Source organism: Channa argus, chromosome 8, assembly GCF_033026475.1.
Source record: "Channa argus isolate prfri chromosome 8, Channa argus male v1.0, whole genome shotgun sequence".
In the NCBI taxonomy this organism is placed as follows: domain Eukaryota; kingdom Metazoa; phylum Chordata; class Actinopteri; order Anabantiformes; family Channidae; genus Channa; species Channa argus.
In genome coordinates, this window is record NC_090204.1 from 1,355,399 (window position 1) to 1,374,732 (window position 19,334).

The 19,334-nt window shown below is 38.3% G+C and overlaps 2 protein-coding genes across 6 annotated transcripts in view; both read left to right on the plus strand.

Annotated features, from left to right (window-relative positions):
• Positions 1-12,864, plus strand: part of LOC137132113 (inactive N-acetylated-alpha-linked acidic dipeptidase-like protein 2) — a 457,260-nt gene extending 444,396 nt beyond the window's left edge. For all 4 annotated transcript variants that reach the window (XM_067514226.1, XM_067514227.1, XM_067514229.1 and 1 more), the window contains one exon: positions 6,940-12,864. In XM_067514226.1, the coding sequence (XP_067370327.1) occupies positions 6,940-7,186 (247 nt within the window). In that variant the 3' untranslated portion in view covers positions 7,187-12,864. The remainder of the gene's footprint in view (positions 1-6,939) is intronic.
• A 2,978-nt stretch (positions 12,865-15,842) lies between these two features.
• The window catches only part of si:ch211-51h4.2 (uncharacterized), a 70,488-nt gene continuing 66,996 nt past the window's right edge, over positions 15,843-19,334 (plus strand). The window contains exon 1 of one of the 2 annotated variants that reach the window (XM_067514239.1): positions 15,843-16,043. In XM_067514239.1, the coding sequence (XP_067370340.1) occupies positions 15,899-16,043 (145 nt within the window). In that variant the 5' untranslated portion in view covers positions 15,843-15,898. The remainder of the gene's footprint in view (positions 16,044-19,334) is intronic. The other variant, XM_067514240.1, reaches the window with a different exon arrangement.

Below are 19,334 nucleotides of genomic sequence, written 5' to 3' on the forward strand. Positions count from 1 at the left end.
TGTTCTATGCACAGAGCAGAACAGCAATAATGTAACATAAAACTTGTCTTTCAGTAAAAGAATATTTATTCCTTCAACCCAAAAAATAAATAAAAATAAAATAACTTACACACAAGCTTTTTTTTTCTTTTTTTTTCTTTTTTTTTTTAAGCCAACCAGCATCGTTCCACGGTACAGCAGCAGTAATTCACTGGCTCTGCACAGTGCATGTACAGGAAAGTGAGAGCTCCAGATTAGTTCATGAAGTTATTTTAGTCAAAGCGTCCGGCTAAAAAATAAACACAATAAATCATGTCAAATCACATTTACTTAAGAGGACAGCTGACCTTGACTGACAGTGGCATCTTTGTTCCTGTAGAAAATATATCTATTGCATCACAGTAACACCTCTGTTCTGTTTGATTTTAGCATCCACATAACCAACACACACACACACACACACACACACACACACACACACTCTCTCTCTCTCTGCACAGCTCTTTAGCTGTCTACTTTGCTACCAGACTCTAAGAGAATAAATGGCTTCTGCTGTTCAGTGTTATTCACAGTTTATGGCAGTAATAGACATGTTAATTGTCCTAGACTGCCATTAGCATCCAAGCTAAAATTAGCTGCTCCATCATGCTTGGAAAGCATTAAGGCTTAATAGCACTCATTTATAAAGGAAGTTACCATTCCCTCACAGGACCAAGACAATTAGTGTATCTGAAGATGTTTACCTTGGCAGTTCAGGTTGTATTTTAAGTAACCGAGGCTAAAACCTGTTTTAAAGCAAAATAAAAAACATTTATAATCATCTATGTGGTTTTTATCTTCTTATTGTTTGCACATTATAGTTAAAAGATATCTCAATTAAATCCACACTGAGCCTTAAATGCTTTACAGAGAATCTTGTCGACCATCTGGATTTTTTAAGTCAACCTATTTCACTTTAAACACAGCTGACACTGGAATTATATTGCAAATAATACATGCTCTTGGTCCTGCTGTGTGCCCCGACGGGCCGGGACTTTGGTTCAACTTCAAATGTTTAAAAACGATTAAATGTGGTTCGTTTGTGATCCAACCTCAATCCAGCCCCAAACAATCTAGAATATATATTCACTTCCTTAAATATGCAGGCTTTCAACTAGTTTTCAAGAAACTTACCCCAAATCCTGTTTATTTAAATTCATTTAGACACATTTTTAAATTACAAATAGGTTTTAGAGTGGATTTAATTTGGAAACAGTGCTCTACAAAGTGTGTAGACAGGATCCATATACAAGCAGCACTAAAAACAGTTGTATCCACGAATTCTGTAAGTAATATAATAAGTGACACTGTGATTGATTTGGTCTTGAAACCAGTTCTGAACTTTGAGGCAGACCTCACCATGCCCTGACATCATTCTTCACAAAACATGCTGCAGGAGCTCGTCATTAATCTAAAAAAAAGCCGTACTGAAGATAGTCAACTTTACTCTTGGCATGATTTTGGTCTGGGTCATGGAGGGAAGCTGCATAACAGACAGGACACCAAATCCCTCACTTCTCAGACAGGTCACACAGGGGTCAGAGACTATAGAGACTGACATGCCTAGAATAGCAGGTATATGCATAAGTAGAAGCAATAAAAGTAGCAATGTAAGTAAAAGTTTATAGCTGAATCATAAACTTTGTTAAATAGCAAAGTAGCAAAGCAGAGTCACTGGACCCCCTCACTGTCGTCACTATATACCAATATAGTTAGTTACATCAGAAAATTCTGGGTTTGTAACTTTGATGTAAAACTATATCTTAGATATTGGTCCATTCAAATGAAAAGCAAAACTGAATCGACCAGTAGTGGCTAATTAAAGGCGTTTGCAAACCAACGCGTTGAGTTCGATTCGATCAAACCCTGGTTCATTTTCCCTCTTGGTGCAGTTTGTTTGGTCCCAGCACTGCAAAAACATCCACTGCAGACCAAAACAATCACACCTTACTAAACACTGGGTACTCAATGTGGTCACAGTCCAGTCCCAAATGAATTTTGGTTCGTTTGTGATCCAACCTCAGTCCAGCCCAAAACAGCAACTTTTAGCTAAACAGAGAGTTGTCAGATCATCTTTTTTACAAAATGGGAAGCTTTGCATTCACCATCTGCTGCAAAATTTTGTTTGGTTTATTGCTCAGATAATTCCCACAGTTATGATCAAAGGCTAATTGTGCAGTTTTTCCATGTTTTGTAACAAATTCACTAGAATAGAACAACATCTCTCCGTTTACTCTTGTATTTCCACCCCAGATCCATGTAACCAATGAGCAGACGAGGCGATTCTCAAATGCCATCCATGATGCATTTGGTTTGCTTTAATTTTTCTATGCACGGAAAGTCAAACCAAACAACACTGTAGCACTTAAGGCTCCTACTGGCCCATATCTGCAGTATAATGCTGAAATAAACACCTGGGACTAAATCCTATGTTCATTTTCATTGCTCTCTAGATGGTCAGTGTGTCGCCTGTGATGTAGCCTTATATGAATCGTTCTTTGTGTGTTGCAAAAGTAAAGAGGTCTCTACTCTGGCCGCTGTGCAACCACACAGGGTTTGAAAATGGTTCCAGAAAAAGGGAAAAGTGCAGAAACAGAAGAGCTGACGTTTGTATTGGACACTTTGATATTATACTGTATTTGGAGGTCAGTCTTGGTTGTGGGGTGTAATTTATGAGATAATGGAGGATGAAGCTGACTTCCAAAATCAATACGCCAACATTTAGATTTACACAGAGCAGTTCACTTTCCGGTATAGTAAAGTGAAAAATATTTCAAATCCAATATGTTCAGAATTTAAATAGTACCCGCACTGGGCTTTCAAAATTAAAATGATGGCTTCTCAGTCAAGCTCCCAGATAAATATTTCACTGCATATGCACATTGAAATTCCCCATCCCTGTCTGTATTGGAGTGTTTCAGATCCTAAAACAAAGTCTAATATAAAACAAAGACAACCTGAACATGAAATACATGTTTTAAATCATAACTGTATTCACTGAAAGCAGAAAGATGATGAAATACCAACTACTGTAACTATGTGGCAGAAAGTATAGGCCAACAGTGAACCTTCCTAGGAGTAGTCATCCTTCCAAAATTAGCCCAAGACCGCAGTGATGTAGTCAGTGAAGTAGACAAAAAAGATCCAAGGAAGAAAGAAAAAATTAAACAAGAACCAGCTCTCTCACCTCAATAAAGCTCTATTTTTATGACTCCACTATCTAAAAGAGAGGAGGTAGGAATGGCATCATGGGAGAGTGATGAAGTAACATCACTGCTATCCCAGAAGAATATTTAGGCTTATTGGAATTCTTCCACAACACTCTAATTTACCTGCAAACCTTTCAGCAAGAGTCATAAGTCAAACGCTGAACTGTTTGGAGGACAGGGGTCCTGTTAAATCTGCTGTACACCAAACACAGAAATGCAAAAAATGGTGTAGGGATGCTTTGCATTAGGCCGGCGTGACTTGCAATAATTAAAGGAAACAGGAATTCCACTCTACCAGAAAGGGTTTGGTGTGAGATCCAAACAGAAAGATAATATAACAGGCTGAGTATTTTTCAGAGCTCTGTGCTGCATTTTACTGAACCCTACTTTCTTTAAAGCTTTGGCTGGTTGTCATAAAGCGCCACACAAACAGACACAGCTGCTAGAGCTGAGGGATGATGCTGCTCTGGAATAACTAACACCTGGGACCAGTAGATCCAATTTCTTGTCTTGCAGAGCAGGGGGCAGTGTCCATTAAGCCTGGATCTCAGGCTGCTGAGGGCCAAACCAATCGATAGCAGATGTCCTCTTAATGTACACGTGGAGGTGCTTCAAAAAGACCTCTTTAATAACCAGATATTCACCGAGAGATGGTGGATGACACAAATGGACAGACAAGATTACATTGGTTCTGAGGCACTTCTGTGCATCAAATCAATTCTCTTTGTGCTGGTTTTATTCCTTTGTTTCCGTCTTTTGTTTGTTTCGTTTAAGCTGTTTTCATTACTGCAGTTTACAATTATTCCTTTTATGTTAGTTTTTAGTCTACGTGGGATGATACCTGATATGTTTAAGTACTATCAGCAAGGTTGCACATTTTACTGGATGTATAAAATTCAGCCCTGTGCAAACTGGCAACCTTGTCTATGATGTATCCTTCCTCTTGTGCACCATCATAACTGTCTTTGCCCGTAACCAGGATAAGCTGGTACAGACAACGGATAGATTATAGTGTCAGTGTTAACAAAAACACCAGGCTCAGGCTTTTTGCTGTATCTTTAGTGCCAATGACCAGTTGGCAAAACATTACTTTTATTAATACTTGTTTCCCCAACAAAACAAAAGATGTATTTATTGTCTGGCACGTAGGCTTACAGCTTTTTACAGGATGTGAGCATTATGCTGACTGATACAACATAATTTGAGCACTTAGCACTCAGAGTCATTGTGTCTCTATGAATTATTCAACTTAGCAAAAATGTTGTGCATAGGTATTTCAAACTGCTTTTTACTGTACAAACTTGCTTAGCATTAATCATATATTCCAACAATAATCAACTTAGCTTAAGAGAAGACCAGAGTATGTATCTTTGAGGTTTATAAATGATCAAAAAAAAAAACAAACTCTTGAAATTTACCATGAGCATGTCCAAAAATATAAATATAAATAAATATATGTCACAGAATCACTTCCAACCTGAACGCAATACTTTGACAGGTAAGGTGGTAAATACAGGTAAGTGTGTGATGTCTCAGGGGTTTATCCAGGAGCTGAAGTGTGTAAAACTAATTTTTCCTAACCTTAACCAAAGGTTGTAACTGCCAAACACTAAAAAAACTTTAACCTTAAAGCTGCATTAGTCAATGGGTGAAATTATGTGTACAGTAATATCAAAGACATTTCTATTGAATCCTTACAAAATTACCACAAAGCTCTGCAGTTTTCCTCAGCTCAACAGAGCAATTTTAACATCTTTCAGCTAATTGTTTTGGTTGAGGTCCTCTGTCACCTGTCACCCCTTTCACGACAGGAACCTTCTTACAGTGAAGAAGCTCCATGTACTGATTATACGTCACCCACCCAGTAGACAACAAGTCATCAGTTTTTAGCATCAAGCAGGTTAAGTGGAGCATAGCAAGACTATCCTTCTGCAAAATGTGACTATATATAGTACAGTAGGTCATTTGTACTACAGTTAAACACAACCAAAAGATTTATATTCCTGTTTGGTGATGTCTAGTGACTTTAGTGAACTTAATACTGTCGCCTACTATGTAGACCCACAAAAAAGACTCAAAGCACAAGACTTTTTCAAAGAAACCAGAGATTTCATCCATTGTTAAACTACTGCTATTGCTGGTATCGTAACCAGTCACTTGACAAACATTGTCTTGACAAAGCATTAATTTCTAAGGCAAACCGCCTAGCCTGTTTATTTAGTGTCTAAACCCAACCCAGATGTCTTTGTGCCTAAACCTGACCTGAAGTTTCCAAAAGAGCCATTTGTTGGCATTTGGTCCTTTGAAAGGCCTCTTCTGCTCTAATATCTTGTATAAGAGGTAAACAGTTTTAGAGATCCTTAAGCAAGTTTAGTCTATTGGATCAGTTACAGACTGTTAAAATAAAATGTGGGGTATCAGTATGTGACATCACAGACATGTTTCATTTAAACTATGTGTACAATGTTTTCACTGAATATAGGTATTAAGCGTTTTGTCTGTATGTGGTTTGTTTTTTAACCCAACCTTACCCTATTTATTTTGGTTCCTAACCCTAACTAGTTTTGTTTGCATCTAAAGTCAGCCAAGCTGTTTTGTCTTCACAACTGTAGCAAAGCATTTCTAATGAGATGTCTGGGGGCCTGGCACCATTATTCTCATTGTGTCAAATAGTGGCGTCCAGTAGTGACACAAAAGGGTACCAGTGGCATCCATATGGGATGAAGGACATAATGAACATCAATATTTGATGCCTTGGCAGGCTTCATTATCTGATACTGTGGGATGGGAATGTGTGTCACTGATTTTCATGCAGAGACTTGGGAAATTACTCGAAATAGGTTCGTCCATTACAGTTGGTATATTCGGTTTCACATAACGTTTGTTCTTTTATTTGTGATGGTAATGCAGTTAAAAGTGACTTATTTGAAAATAACTTTGTATATTCCTGGTCTGGTCAGCATGCTATGTCACGAGAGTGTAAAATACAACCTAAACTTACAGGATTCTCCTTATTGGTATCATGTAATAAAGTACCGTAAGCAGAGAATCTTCACTCTGCTCTGTCTATGAATCTAAATTGTGTGCTGAAGGTCAGTGTTTCTTCACACCCTACAGCTCACAAATCGTGTCTTAACAGATGAAGAATCACTCCATTTACTCTGTAAGACCATCTGTTCAGCCAATTTAAGAGAAATCAATGTACTTCAGCTCCGAGGAGGGCAACACTGCAGTCTATTCTGCTACCCCCAAAGGCCGGTGTACATTCATATGTGTGCTTTGCTAGATTGTGTGTGCTGTTGTATACTACATGTGTGACAAGGGGACAAAGAGACGTAGACAAGGGGATCTTTAATGACAATAGTTCATATAGTCTGAACCAGTTTGCATCAGTAACTGTCACCTAGGCCAAAGCAAAATCTGGACTATAACCCCTTGTTAGCACATATAAACACACGAATCAACTCTTGGCAGTGTGGACAGGTCTAACTGATTTTTACTGACTGTCACAGAATGTGGAAATTCAGGTTATCTGGCAGTCATCCAGAATTTATAGAACTATGGCTACACACTTTCAGGGAGATTGAGGGGGTATGGTCAAACTAAACAGGTGTTCAGTCGTCCTTTAAATACACTTGATTTCCACAAACATGAGTCAAACATTGTTCACAGACTCTCTCTCCTCTGTTTCTTTCTCTCTGTCTCTCTGTAGGAACCTGTTATACAGCCTTCCAGGAAAGACCCCCCAGTTTTCCATTCTCAGGTTCTCACAGGAATCAGCCCGGTATTGCAAAATGGCCAGCAAAGAAGTAAAACTCAACTCTGCAGACCAGGAAGTACTTTGCCAGCTTGCCATGAACCAGTCCTTGTCTTTCATTCTTAGAGCCATTCAGTCAGCTGAAAGGCTGGTGTGTTTTGGTTTGGACTTGTTTGAAAATGACCCCAGTGACACAAAGTAATGATGGCAGACAGACAAAACAGCAACAGCTGCCTCAGATCGAGGCAATTCAGTAGAAATACAATGGGAATATTTAAACACAATTTGCCCCTGGTTGACCTCATCATAATTTATTTCCACAACAGTCTTCAATATTAGTAATCAATATTGCAGAAAATAGCCGTAAATGGGTTTTTTTTCTGATTTTAGAATGTTGTAAAAAATTTAGTTTTCTGATTGATAAATGATAGATTAGTTGAATGTATTGAAAGTAGCCTGTTGCAAACACTAATAGACACAGTTGCCGTCATAATTATTGTCATAATCACTCTTTTTTTTTTTTTTTTTTGGCCATTTTACACTTATTCCATTTTATGGGAAATGCATCTGTCCTTTTCTAAAGTCTTTGTACAGGCTTGTGGAAAACTAAAGCACATCATTAAAGGATGATATTTTTCTTTAATTCTCAAAGCAAATCAAAAAGGAAGTGTTTACATATGTTTACCTTTATGTTGCACACATTGGTAAACCAAACAAAAATAAAGACATTGACCTTGTTCAGGTCTGGTCAACGTCACTTTGTAATAGAAGCTGTTTTCACACTTTTGTTTCTCTATAAAGGGACAATTTGGTGTTTTACAACCTTGGCGTTATTCCGATGGCACACATCCGTTGATATACACCAATTAGGCACAACATTAATTATAAAAGGTTATAATTTTTAGTTTTTACATAAAACTGCCAGAAAGGTGATAATTCTACTATGTTTTTATTGTTGAGGTCAAAGTAGTGAAGAGCATCATAAGAAGAGGTGGTTCTAATGTTTTGGCCACCTCATTCCTTTTAAATATGGTGGCATTAAATTGCACAGGTGTACTTATGGTTGTGTCTGATCTGTGTATTATATGTTGGCAAGCAGCTAAAACCTTACTAAGTAAACTTCTTTTCTGGTCCAGCTCAGCCAAATGCTAGCTGGATGACCAAACAGCAAGCAAGCAGTATTTACCCTGAAGTAGCCCCCAATGCCAAGAAGTCCTCCAATGTAATCAACATCAATATACATTGTTTGTCCCCTACCCTGTTCTACAAGCCACATGATGAACGAGTGCCCCCCATGGCAACAGGCTTCTGTTGAAATTACACCTCTTTGCAACCAGGCACAAAAATGACAATAACAATAACGGAAAATAAGTTGTCACACGAGTTGAAAACAAGCTGTGGGAAAGTTGTCTGCTTTGTTGACGGTGTTTTGCAAGGCGTTATCTAACTGCAACATGTCTCTGTTGGACTCTTTATGCTGGTTGTACAAACACTAACTCCTATAGAGTGTGATTTGTAGCTACAACACATAAGTTTAGGATTTATTTACACTCTGTAGCAAGTATTTAAATCAAATAATGAAAAATGTAACTTCATTTAGAAAGCTTTGCAGGGGCTCATTTTGCACGCTTGTGTGTCCTGTTTTGCTACAATGGCACCATCATGGCCAAGATTATGAGAATAAGCCCCAGGTTTAAAAAAAAAAAAAAAAAAAAAAAAAAAAAGATTTCCTTTTTGAACGAATTCTATAATTGTTTCACCTGACAGCTGGCCTGTTTAAGTAAAAAGCCATTGTAATATCAGCCTATTCAACAGCACCCGTTCCCTGTACTGAAATCACTGTAAGCCATGGCACCGTGTGGCTCATAGTCTCAGCTACAGAGCAATAACTTAAACCCACATAACACAATTTCAACCAAAAATGGATGCGTAAAATAACTTCCTACAAAAGTGTTGTGGCAGCACTGGCACTGGTCCCTCACACACAGATGCAGAAAAAAACATGGGTTCAGTACCTGCTTAATAATCCCTTTAAGCCATTAAACAACTTTTCACTGTCAGGTTAACAGAAGTAAAGTACCTAGTGACTCTATGTCAATGCAATAGTTTACAGGCCAACAGAGCAGGCTCACGATCAACAGCTAAATATAGGAGACAATAGTAATGCAAAGGGGAAAATACATTGTATAGAAGAACATGGTGGTGGTGATGTTCTTATTAAAGATGAATCAGTAAATAATTGAAAAACCCCAGTCCTCTATAGTGTCTCTAAAATTTAAAGGAGTGGAGGAGGTAAATAAAACACTGTAAACTAGATAAACTGCAGAATGTGAAGCCCGACACCCAGATTTTCCAGCTGCCACTAGGCACAGGGGGACGGTGGCTCTCTATCTTCACCATTTCCCTCAGTGTCTGTGCTATTCTGTGCAGATGTTTTAAGTGGCAATAGTCATAGTCAATAGTCTCTTTCTTGTCATTCTTCACACATTCTCCCTCTAATTAAGGCCACTACACAGCGATCTCTCCCACTCGGCAGCAGTTCGCGCTTAAGCTGAATTGCAGGGACTCGTGTAAATTCAACAGTCGTCTAAAAATGCCTTGTTTATTGTAGGTAGGCATGATGTTCACTAGAATAGTGTTTCTGAGAAAAGCATTGAGCGGAGCACAATTTTCTACTATGAAAACACAATTTCATACTTTAACTTATTTGTATTGGTGTATTTGTCATAGACTATTTTTAGCATGATGACTGGGTAGAACTGAAAGGGATGGGGTTAGAATTTTTTAGAGTCCACCTTTAAAAATGAGAAATGGTTTAGCATCTGGAAGGGTATCAACAGCATTTACTCCAACTGGCTTCTTTACATGCTCGAGATGATCATGTTGAAAATTTGTTGGTTTTATAAATTACATGCCAATTTGTGGCAAAGATTTGAATTTTGGGGTATTTTTTTGGCATTCGTATTCACTTTTTGTAAATAAGCAGAATTGTAATACTGACTTCCAACAACTAAAAGCTTTTCAGGCATCCTAACATATTAATATTAGTTGTTTTAAATAATGTGCCTTGTATTGGTAAAAGATAAAAACGACATGCTTTAAATCAAATTGTTTAAAACATTGATAACGCCCAAGAAGAGGTCCTCACATCTGAGCAAATAATTAACTGGGGAATCAGATCATTTACCCAACACTGTGCTGGTAATATATGTTCTTGAACATTCAGATTTCAAATAACCATCCTTAATATTCTTCCAATTGATAGAAAAGTTGTACTTTGTATATTTTATAATGTGTTTGTATTTTGTCTATTACTCATGCTGTACATATACATATATTGATGCTGTCAGTGTCAGACTTAACATAGTGTTAGCAGCAGTAAGTCCTAAACCGGCAACATATAGCATGACTTTTAACTGATATGCTATTAGCAAAGTCTGCATCATGTCCCTAACTACTTTGGATTTTATCAGTCATCATTCAGCCGTGTAACGCTTCCCCGCACAGCTTGGAGCAATGACATAAATGTGTGACACCACACAGAACACACAGTATGCTATCTCTCTGTGTAAATGTAAATAAATAGAGAACGCAATAATTAGCAAATAATTCAAATTTGATTAAAAATAGTACAAGGACAACATTAGTGGTTAAAATTGAGAAGTGTGTATTTTTTCACAAAACTCTACACATTGTAAACTATAATGCCAGAGTAAAATTTTTTATTTTTTTTTTATTAAACATCTAAATGTAAAATACCTCATTTACAAAAGCAGATGTAGCTTCAAAATATGGTCAGGTGCATTCTGTTTGGTTGAATTGAATCTTGAGATGAGTGGACTGTGGAAAAACCGATTGAATGGACACAGTTCAGAAAGGCACAGACGTTTATACACTGTATAAACACACTATGCTGTGTATAAGGTCCCACAATTCACACTGCGTGTCAGGACTCACTCTCCCAACAGTAACGCTACCAGGACTCCAGTTCCTCTGCAGAGAACCAGACAGAAGGAAAAACATCTTGGCAACATTTCACCAGTAACACCTTTATGGTAGAGTGGTTACATAGATGCCACATTTTAGTTGCAGTTCGCCGAATGGCCATAAAAAGACTGTGAGACCATGAGAATAAAGATTCTGTGATCATACGACTCAAAATGAAACTCAGTTAAAAATGAAACTGTTACGTCATATCAAGCTGCTTTATCTTAGAAAAAGTTCTTACCTCACCTTAGGAAAAGTTAACTCAACTAGGTTGAAGTTATCAATGAAGGTAAATAGTTCTAAAAGCATAGAACTACCTCACATAAGTTTAATGAACTTGGAAGAACAAGTTCACAAACCTATGATTTAGTTAGCTGTTAAATCACATGGACAGGTTGTTACAAATTGGCTTATTTTTTTAATCCTTTGTTTAACCTGGTATATCCAACCAGCTCCAACCTTTCCAAGGGAGACCCGGCCAAAAGTCAATTAACCTTGTAACGTTTTTGATATGAATCAGTTCCACAGAATACAAAAAGAAGTTTCTCTGGTGACCTTTAACTCTCAAACGATGCATGCTGGGAAGTTTGTTCATTTTTCTGTCTTCATTGTGGTTAACCCTCAGCACTTCATTCATTAAACTCATTATTTCACATCAACACCTCAAGTCAGAAAACCTCCAGCTTAAAACTTCTGAAGTAGCCTGGAGATAAAAACTAGACACTGACAAAGAGTTGATCAGCTGAAATCCTTTATCAAGTAAGAAAAGAGAACAATGGTCTCGTCAGTTCCTAAATGCTGAGGAAACAGAGTGGGAACCATGTTGCTTCCATGCAGTACGTTAAGCTTTTAGGTTATTTGCAATTTTTTGCATTTTTTCTTTTTTACAGTTAACGCAATGCTCCAAGAATTTTGGAATGTGGATGTCAGTACTTTTTAGATTTCTATTACGTGCAGTGTGGTGCATATCAGTATGACAAGTCTGACACAGCATGAATCTTTGTCAACTATTTTGTATTTGTATTTGTTTTAGAACTGTATGATAACACATCCAGGAAGAATTTCATAATTACTTCTTATTGTGCTATGACCTCATGCTTATATATCACAGTGTTGTACACAAAGATCTAAAGTGGTTCTCAATCTTTTTTGCTTAAATAAGAAAAACACAGATATGTCTTAAGTTTTGACTTGCTAATTGACCAGATGTAGTTTAGCAGCTACAGACTTTCACTATTTTAGTATCAATAAAACGTCCACTTGATAAAAGTGATGATCTGCAGTTAAAAAAAACAACATAAAAAACATCATTGCACAACCAGGGCCTTAACCAAATGTCTCAAGTTGGAAAACAATTGACTTGGCTGAACCATGAGCTGTCTACTGTGTACCGTATTTATTTAAAAATGTGATAATATGCAATTTTAAATACTTTTTAATAGAGCTAGGCACTACTGTAAACTGCTGTATTGTGGAATTTGCACAAAATTGTAAATGCTTTCTGTCATGTAACTTTTTCAAATGGTCACTCTGGACCTGTGTGCAATTTCTTAATTGTAATTTTGAAACAACAAAACAGTGGGGGGATAAAGGCTTGTTGTGGTTTTAGTGTGTTCGATGACCTATACAAATTTTGAAAAAGTAACTTTTAAATAAGTGACTGACTCGCTCTCAAATTTATTATTGTTATCATCAGTTCATAATTGGATTATTCAGTATAGCCTGATTTCTATTTGCATGTTTATGCAGGGATTTGTTTCTCGCATGTTTTTCTACTTCTACATTCTTCATGTCTTGATACATTTTCAATGCAATAAAGAACATTTTAACATCTGCCTTTGTTTGTACCGGTGTTACATACAGCTAAAAAGTCCGGTGGAAAGCCACAGTAAATAAAGACACTCAAAATCCATCCATGTCTTCCTTTATAAATCATTTTATTTACACCTCTTTATTTATGCAACCAGTTGCTATGCAGTTTTGCATTAGAAGAAAGAAAAGGGACATTTGAAAGGGGCCTACATGTAATGTAAAACCGTTAGCTTTATGGCCATACAGCACCTCTGGGTTGGTGGATGGGGGTCTGTATGACTTGTGAAAGCCTGTGAAATGTGTAGCTGCGCATGCTGAATGTGACCCAGGAGATGCCCTGTCAGAATTTATTATTCCCAGCAACTATTTTGACCTAGTTTTCTGTTTTTACCCTTAGATGCACAACAGAGGTCAAAAGTGACCCAAGTGAATTTATTAATTACATGGCTTCAGGTTTACTTATGTAAATGACTGTCTTGACACATCTGTGTGGCCCATGTCTAGTTCTATTGTTATTTTCCCTCTGTTATTAACCCTATGCATACATGCACTGCATATTTGTCTATGGTTAGCAATGTGTGAAAATATTTACATGTTTAAAATCGTTACTGTGATGCTGTTGATCCGTGTGCTTCAGCTAGTTAGCTGCTGACCTACAGTAAGAGTTTTACTTACTGTGTTTGGTGTTTGAAAAACCTTCTTTTTGTTCACCAGTGACCACCTTGTCTTGGCTGGTTACAATCATGCCACATTTCTTGCCATGATTGCAACCGATATAGACGCTTGCGAGACAAGTACAATTGATGACAATTCCACATGTATATTCTATCAGACGAAGACTCCACTGATAAAACAGCAGATTCCTCTGATAAGTCTTTGGATGAGTCCAGTCTAACAGACTGAGTAAGAGGGAGAGGCCTAATACTGACAACTGAAGCAAAAACATAAAAAACAACCTTCTAAAGGAGGATAAAGCATTGATACCTTTAGTATTTTTTTTTTTTTTTTTTTTTTGTCCTTTCAGCTTATCCCATGAGTTCAGGGTCACCACAGCAGATCATCGTCCGCATGTTGATTTGGCACAGTTTTTACGCCGGATGCCCTTCCTGACGCAACCCTCCCCAATTTCTACCGGGCTTGGACCGGCACTGCATCGCTGGGGAGGGGAATGGGCTGTTAGGGGTTCAGTGTCTTGCCCAGGGACACTTCGACATGTAGTCGGGGCCGGGTTATCAAACCACTCACCCTGTGGCCCGTGGACAACTGCCCTTACCAACTGAGCTACAGCCACCGCCCGACTGACACCTTTAGTATTACTGTATTTTAATATGAGCATCATTGAGGATGTTGAAAGTATTACCACATGTTACTGGTTACCTGCACCATCTTTTCATCCATTTACTCTTTGTCTGGTTTCTCACTTCCTGGGTCTCAGTTCTCTCACTGCTGCCCACACTCTTTTCATCCCAGTAATTAGCAACACCTGCCTATTTATACCCCATTCTCTGTAACTGTGATATTTTTGATGCTCCAACTGTTATTCCTGCCACTTGATGGATTTCCTGGTTTTTGCCTGCCTACCCGGCCTGTTCTCCTTGAGCTTCTGCCTGCCTTGACACTGTTGTTACTCCCTGGAGATTTTGGACCTGTCCCCCTTTCTCTCTCTCCATCCTGTATTCACCTGTTTATTTATTAGGTATGGAGTTGCATTGTGTGCGTTTTAGTTTATTTTATTTTTTATTCTTGAATTTGAACTGTTACTGGACTGTAGCATTGTTCCTCATACTGTTACATGTACCACATTAGTGAAATTTGGATTTTGTTCCTGACATCTTTAACCTCACTACCATCCAGAACACTCCTCCCAGCACTTTTGAGTCCTGCCAACCAAATGTCTCTTCAAGCACTTCCTGTCCCTCCACCCTTCTCCGGTGGATCACTTATCAGCCACCAGTAACTCCCCCTTCACAAGTAGGGTGTTCTTCTCACTAAGGGCACAACATTCGCCACTAAACCCAAAGAGTTGTGCCTAAGGATGACACATAGGATGAGGCATATGCGAGAAGGAAGCAATCTTAATGGACTGAACTTGAGTTTAGATTTCTTTATTTTCTCATTTTCTTTTTTTGTCTAGCAACTATGTTTAATACCATTTTAGTTTGAAAAATCCTCAGTTGAAGTTCAATGCTACACACCTATATTGACATGTCATATTCTGGTGAGACAACAAGATAAAAACAGCTACCTCTAATATCTATAGAATTTGGTAATTTGATTTTAAAAAATGTGTAGAACTGGAGAATCACACTAATCCTTTTTTTTTTGTGTAAATATTACAGAATGTAAAGTTGATGTATTTTCTTTTTTTTTTCTTGTTTGTGTTCATGTGAGGATTCCCTGCCTCTCTCCTGGTGAGTTGGAGGCTGTTTTATGACCTGTTTTGATTCTGGCAGTGCCGTTGCCCCATCTCTATCAAGTTTGAATAAAAATAACTCATTGTAGCTCTTCAGTCAGAATTAATGTAAAATTAAAAATGAGGCTATTTGTAAGATGGTTGTCTTTTATTTAGCCAGGTCAAATAAAGAAGTGGAACTGAAAAATGAAATCTCAATCTTACAATGTTTCTCAAATTAAGTAAAACAGTGTAATAGCATTTGAATGTGATCTAAATTTAATTCTATATTAAAAAAAAACTTTTATACAGTTATGGCTTAATTTTTTTTTCTGATTTAAAAAACATTAGCTTTTAGTTACAAATCGAAGCTTCTTTGTGGACAAATGTGTCTACCTGTAAAACAAAACACATGGCCCCAGCTCCATATTTTTCTCCGTCAGCAAAGTTCAGTTGAATGAACATAAATCGATTATTTCTTAAAGAATTAAGTAATGACGTAACTTTATGCTTTAAATACAGTTAAATCAATCAGTTGTTGAGAGAGAGACAGAGATAAAAATAAATCATTTTGACATATTGTGTTTCCGAGGGTTAACGCTCGCGCTCAAAGCATCATGGGGCACGTGCAGCATCCGGAGGACCGTGCGCGTTCACGCATTGCCACAGAGAGAGAAAGAGAGAGAGAGAGAGAGAGAGAGAGAGAGAGAGAACGCGTTGAAAATGATGGCGACCGATGCAGAGGCGATAAGAACCCAAACAACACCCTGCCCCATCCCCGACACCAGTCTCAGCACTCTGCCCATAACACTCACGCGGAAAAACCAGGATAGGCAGTGGAAGTTGCGGTTTATTTACCTGCAGTGCTGTGAGTACCCGACACACACCACCACGTTCACGGTCAAACCGCAAGCACAGGCTGCACGAGCCCGCTCAGCAGGTGTAAGAAAATCTGCTGCCTCACTGAATTCACTGTTTGGAGGTTTGCTGTGTCACCACTGTGTCACGCGACCATTCAGAAACGCGTTTCGGAAGAAGAGAGCCTCTGTGTCACGTGCTGCGAGGGCAAACATGGAGAGGACGTAGATGATAATTCACATTCAGGTTCCAATAAGAAGCTCTACCCAGGCTAGCAAATCCTAAAAGAAATATTGTACTGTAAATATGGTGTAGAGGACTGTGCATAATTCAACCTGCGGTGCTATACAAAACTTTACAGCGTTGGCAATTTGTTGAGTGTCTCACGCGAAGTGGCCTGTTACGGAAAGTCAGAATTTAACTGGAGTTTAAGTGGACGAATTATTTGTTATTGTGCCTCTCAAACCAGCTGATGTTTAATTTTGGTCTGATCATGGTCACTGTGACCTTTGTGTTTGTTGGTTTAACTCTTTGTGCTCGTTTTGTGTCCTAACTGAGCTCTTTAAACCACTTAATGAACTTGACCTCTAAGGCCCCAGGCTCAAACGGTAATCCATCTGTGATCGTTATAAAGAAACAGGATAGTGAAGAGATTTGGCTACTTTTGAAATTAATCTACACTCTTGCCCTTTCCTTTTTACTGTTTATATATTATTTACTTTGGATGAAATGGATCATATTTGCATCAAATCCTTACTCTTTGCTCCAACTTGGAGCTGCAGAAGTGTCCTAGATCATCTTTTTACATTTAGCACTGTCTCTTTACAGCAGTCGGGGTAAAAGCAGAGTGGACCCGCACAGCAACACTAACCACCACAAGCCTAACGGAGAAAACCCACAGTAACCAAACAAATTATGTGACACTGCCTGTGCTATTCCTCGTTTATCTCTGTGGGATTAAACTGCTCACTGCCCCAGGACAAAAAAAAAAAATGAGCTCCTGGGCACCAGTTAATTTCTTTCTGTGATTTGTGCAATGTGTTCTTGAAAATGCAACCAAGGCTTATTTGTTTTATCGATAAATCTGCTGGATATTTTCTCGGATCAATAAATTTAGCATTTCACGAGACAACAGGGACCTTAAGTTTTACTTTTGAAACAAATTGTGAAATACAACAAGATAAAGTACAGTATAAAACCATGTACACAAAACCAAAAGACGCAGCAGATATTCCAGTTTGGTATGAAATGTATGGGATTGATTTAATAGGCAAATTGATTTTGCAACAGTTGAGACTCTTGCTGGCTGACCAATAATTTGTTTTTGACAAAACAACTACACAATCATTCACTGTATGACATGTATAATAAATAGGTAAGAAATAAAACTCAACTTTGCTTCATGTGGCAAGTGAAATGAGAGCAATTTGTCCTTTTGCAGACACTAGGGGCAACTTTCGGGTTCAGTGTCTCGTCCAGGAACATTTTTGACATGTAGCCAGGAGGAAACGGGAGTCGAACGATTCTGTCTGTCAGCTTTGCAGATAATATGAAAAAGATTATGATATCTAATTACCGACCCCATATGTCCCAACCATTTTTAGACAGGTGCTGGAAGAGCACAGAAGAGGGGTGATAAAGGGAATCATGACAAACGATGAGGCTGATTTAAAATGACAGCTTATTTCTTGTAATGATCGGAGGTCCACAGAGTGCAAGTGATTGATTTGAACGTGACAGAAAAGGGACTTGCCTTGTCAATACAACGATCACCGTAGTGGTAATGGACTGGTTGATGGTGCTTTTTGTTGCAGCGAAAAAGGTTCTCACAGTGGCCTTAGTTAGTCCTCCCTTTGTGGAAGTGTGCAAAGGCCTTAGCATCAAAGGAAGCTTGACAAAATACATGCATTTTACATATGACACAGTTAAACTAAAATATGAGGCTTGTTTTGTTTTTGTTGATAAATTCCATATCTACATTATTACAGGTCAACCCTTTCTTTACTTTCTGCAAGCCTGCTCCTGTTTTTCCCAACCACAGTCAACACACAGTCAACAAGTGATAAGAAAAATGCCTATTAAGTTCTACTACTCTCCTTTCGGCTTATCCCGTGAGTTCAGGGTCGCCACAGCAGATCATTGTCCACATGTTGATTTGGCACAGTATTTACATTGGATGCCCTTCCTGACGCAACCCTCCCCAATTTCTACCAGCACTGCACAGCTGGGGAGGGGAATGGGCTGTTAGGGGTTCAGTGTCTTGACACTTTACCAACTGAGCTATTGCCGCCTTTAAGTTATTAGGATTATTATAGAGATAAAATTGTTTATATTATATATAAACCCAATTTCCAAAAGAACATGTTTCAAAACAGTTCCTGTCATGTTTTCAATGTGTTGCAAAATCTCTTCTTTCTACAACAACCTGATTAGGGACTGAGGAGACCAGTTGCTTTAATTTTTAAAGCAAATTGTTCCTGCATTCTTATTTCTGCCTTTCACAGTTTGGGCCCTCTTCTGTTGTATGTTTTGGCTTAAAATGCACCAAACCACTGAGAAATGAAGTGAATACGACTGATTATCTCATTAAAATGGCATCTGTCAGTGGGAGGGATTTATAGTAAACGTGTAAACAGTCAATTCTTGAATCTGCTCTGTTGGAAGCTGGAATATGGCCAAGTATATGGATCTGAGCAATTTGACAAGTGTCAGATTGTGATGACTGCATGACTTTGTCAGAGGTTGTCCAAAACAGCAGGTCTTGGGGAGCTTTCCAGGTATGCAGTGAGGAAGCACAACCAGTGAACTGCTATTAAGGTTGATGCATGTAGGGAGCAAAATGCAGCCAGTCTGTTTCAGTCCCACAGAAGAACTACTGTGGCTGACAGAGTGCTGAAACGTTTTACGCTGGGTGAGATCAACAGGTCATCACAGTGTGCTGTGTACTAGGCTGTGTAGCCTCCAACGGATCAGTGTGTCCATTCTAACCACTGTCCTACACCAAAGGCATCAGTAATGGGCATGTGAGGATTAAAATGGGGGTATTGAGCCTTGTTGGAAAGTGACCTGGTCACATTTTCCTTTATGTTTCATGTACCTGGGGAAGATATGGCACCAAGACACATTATGGGACAACAGATGCCTCAATGTATATTAACCTTATTCCTCAATACAGTAATGAACAAATATTATCTGTCATAAAGTAATGGGAATCATAAAGGCAAACTGAATTTATTTTTCCTCTTAATTTCCTCCATCATCTTCATCAAAGCATCGTATTTCACTCTCAGCTTGTAGGCAG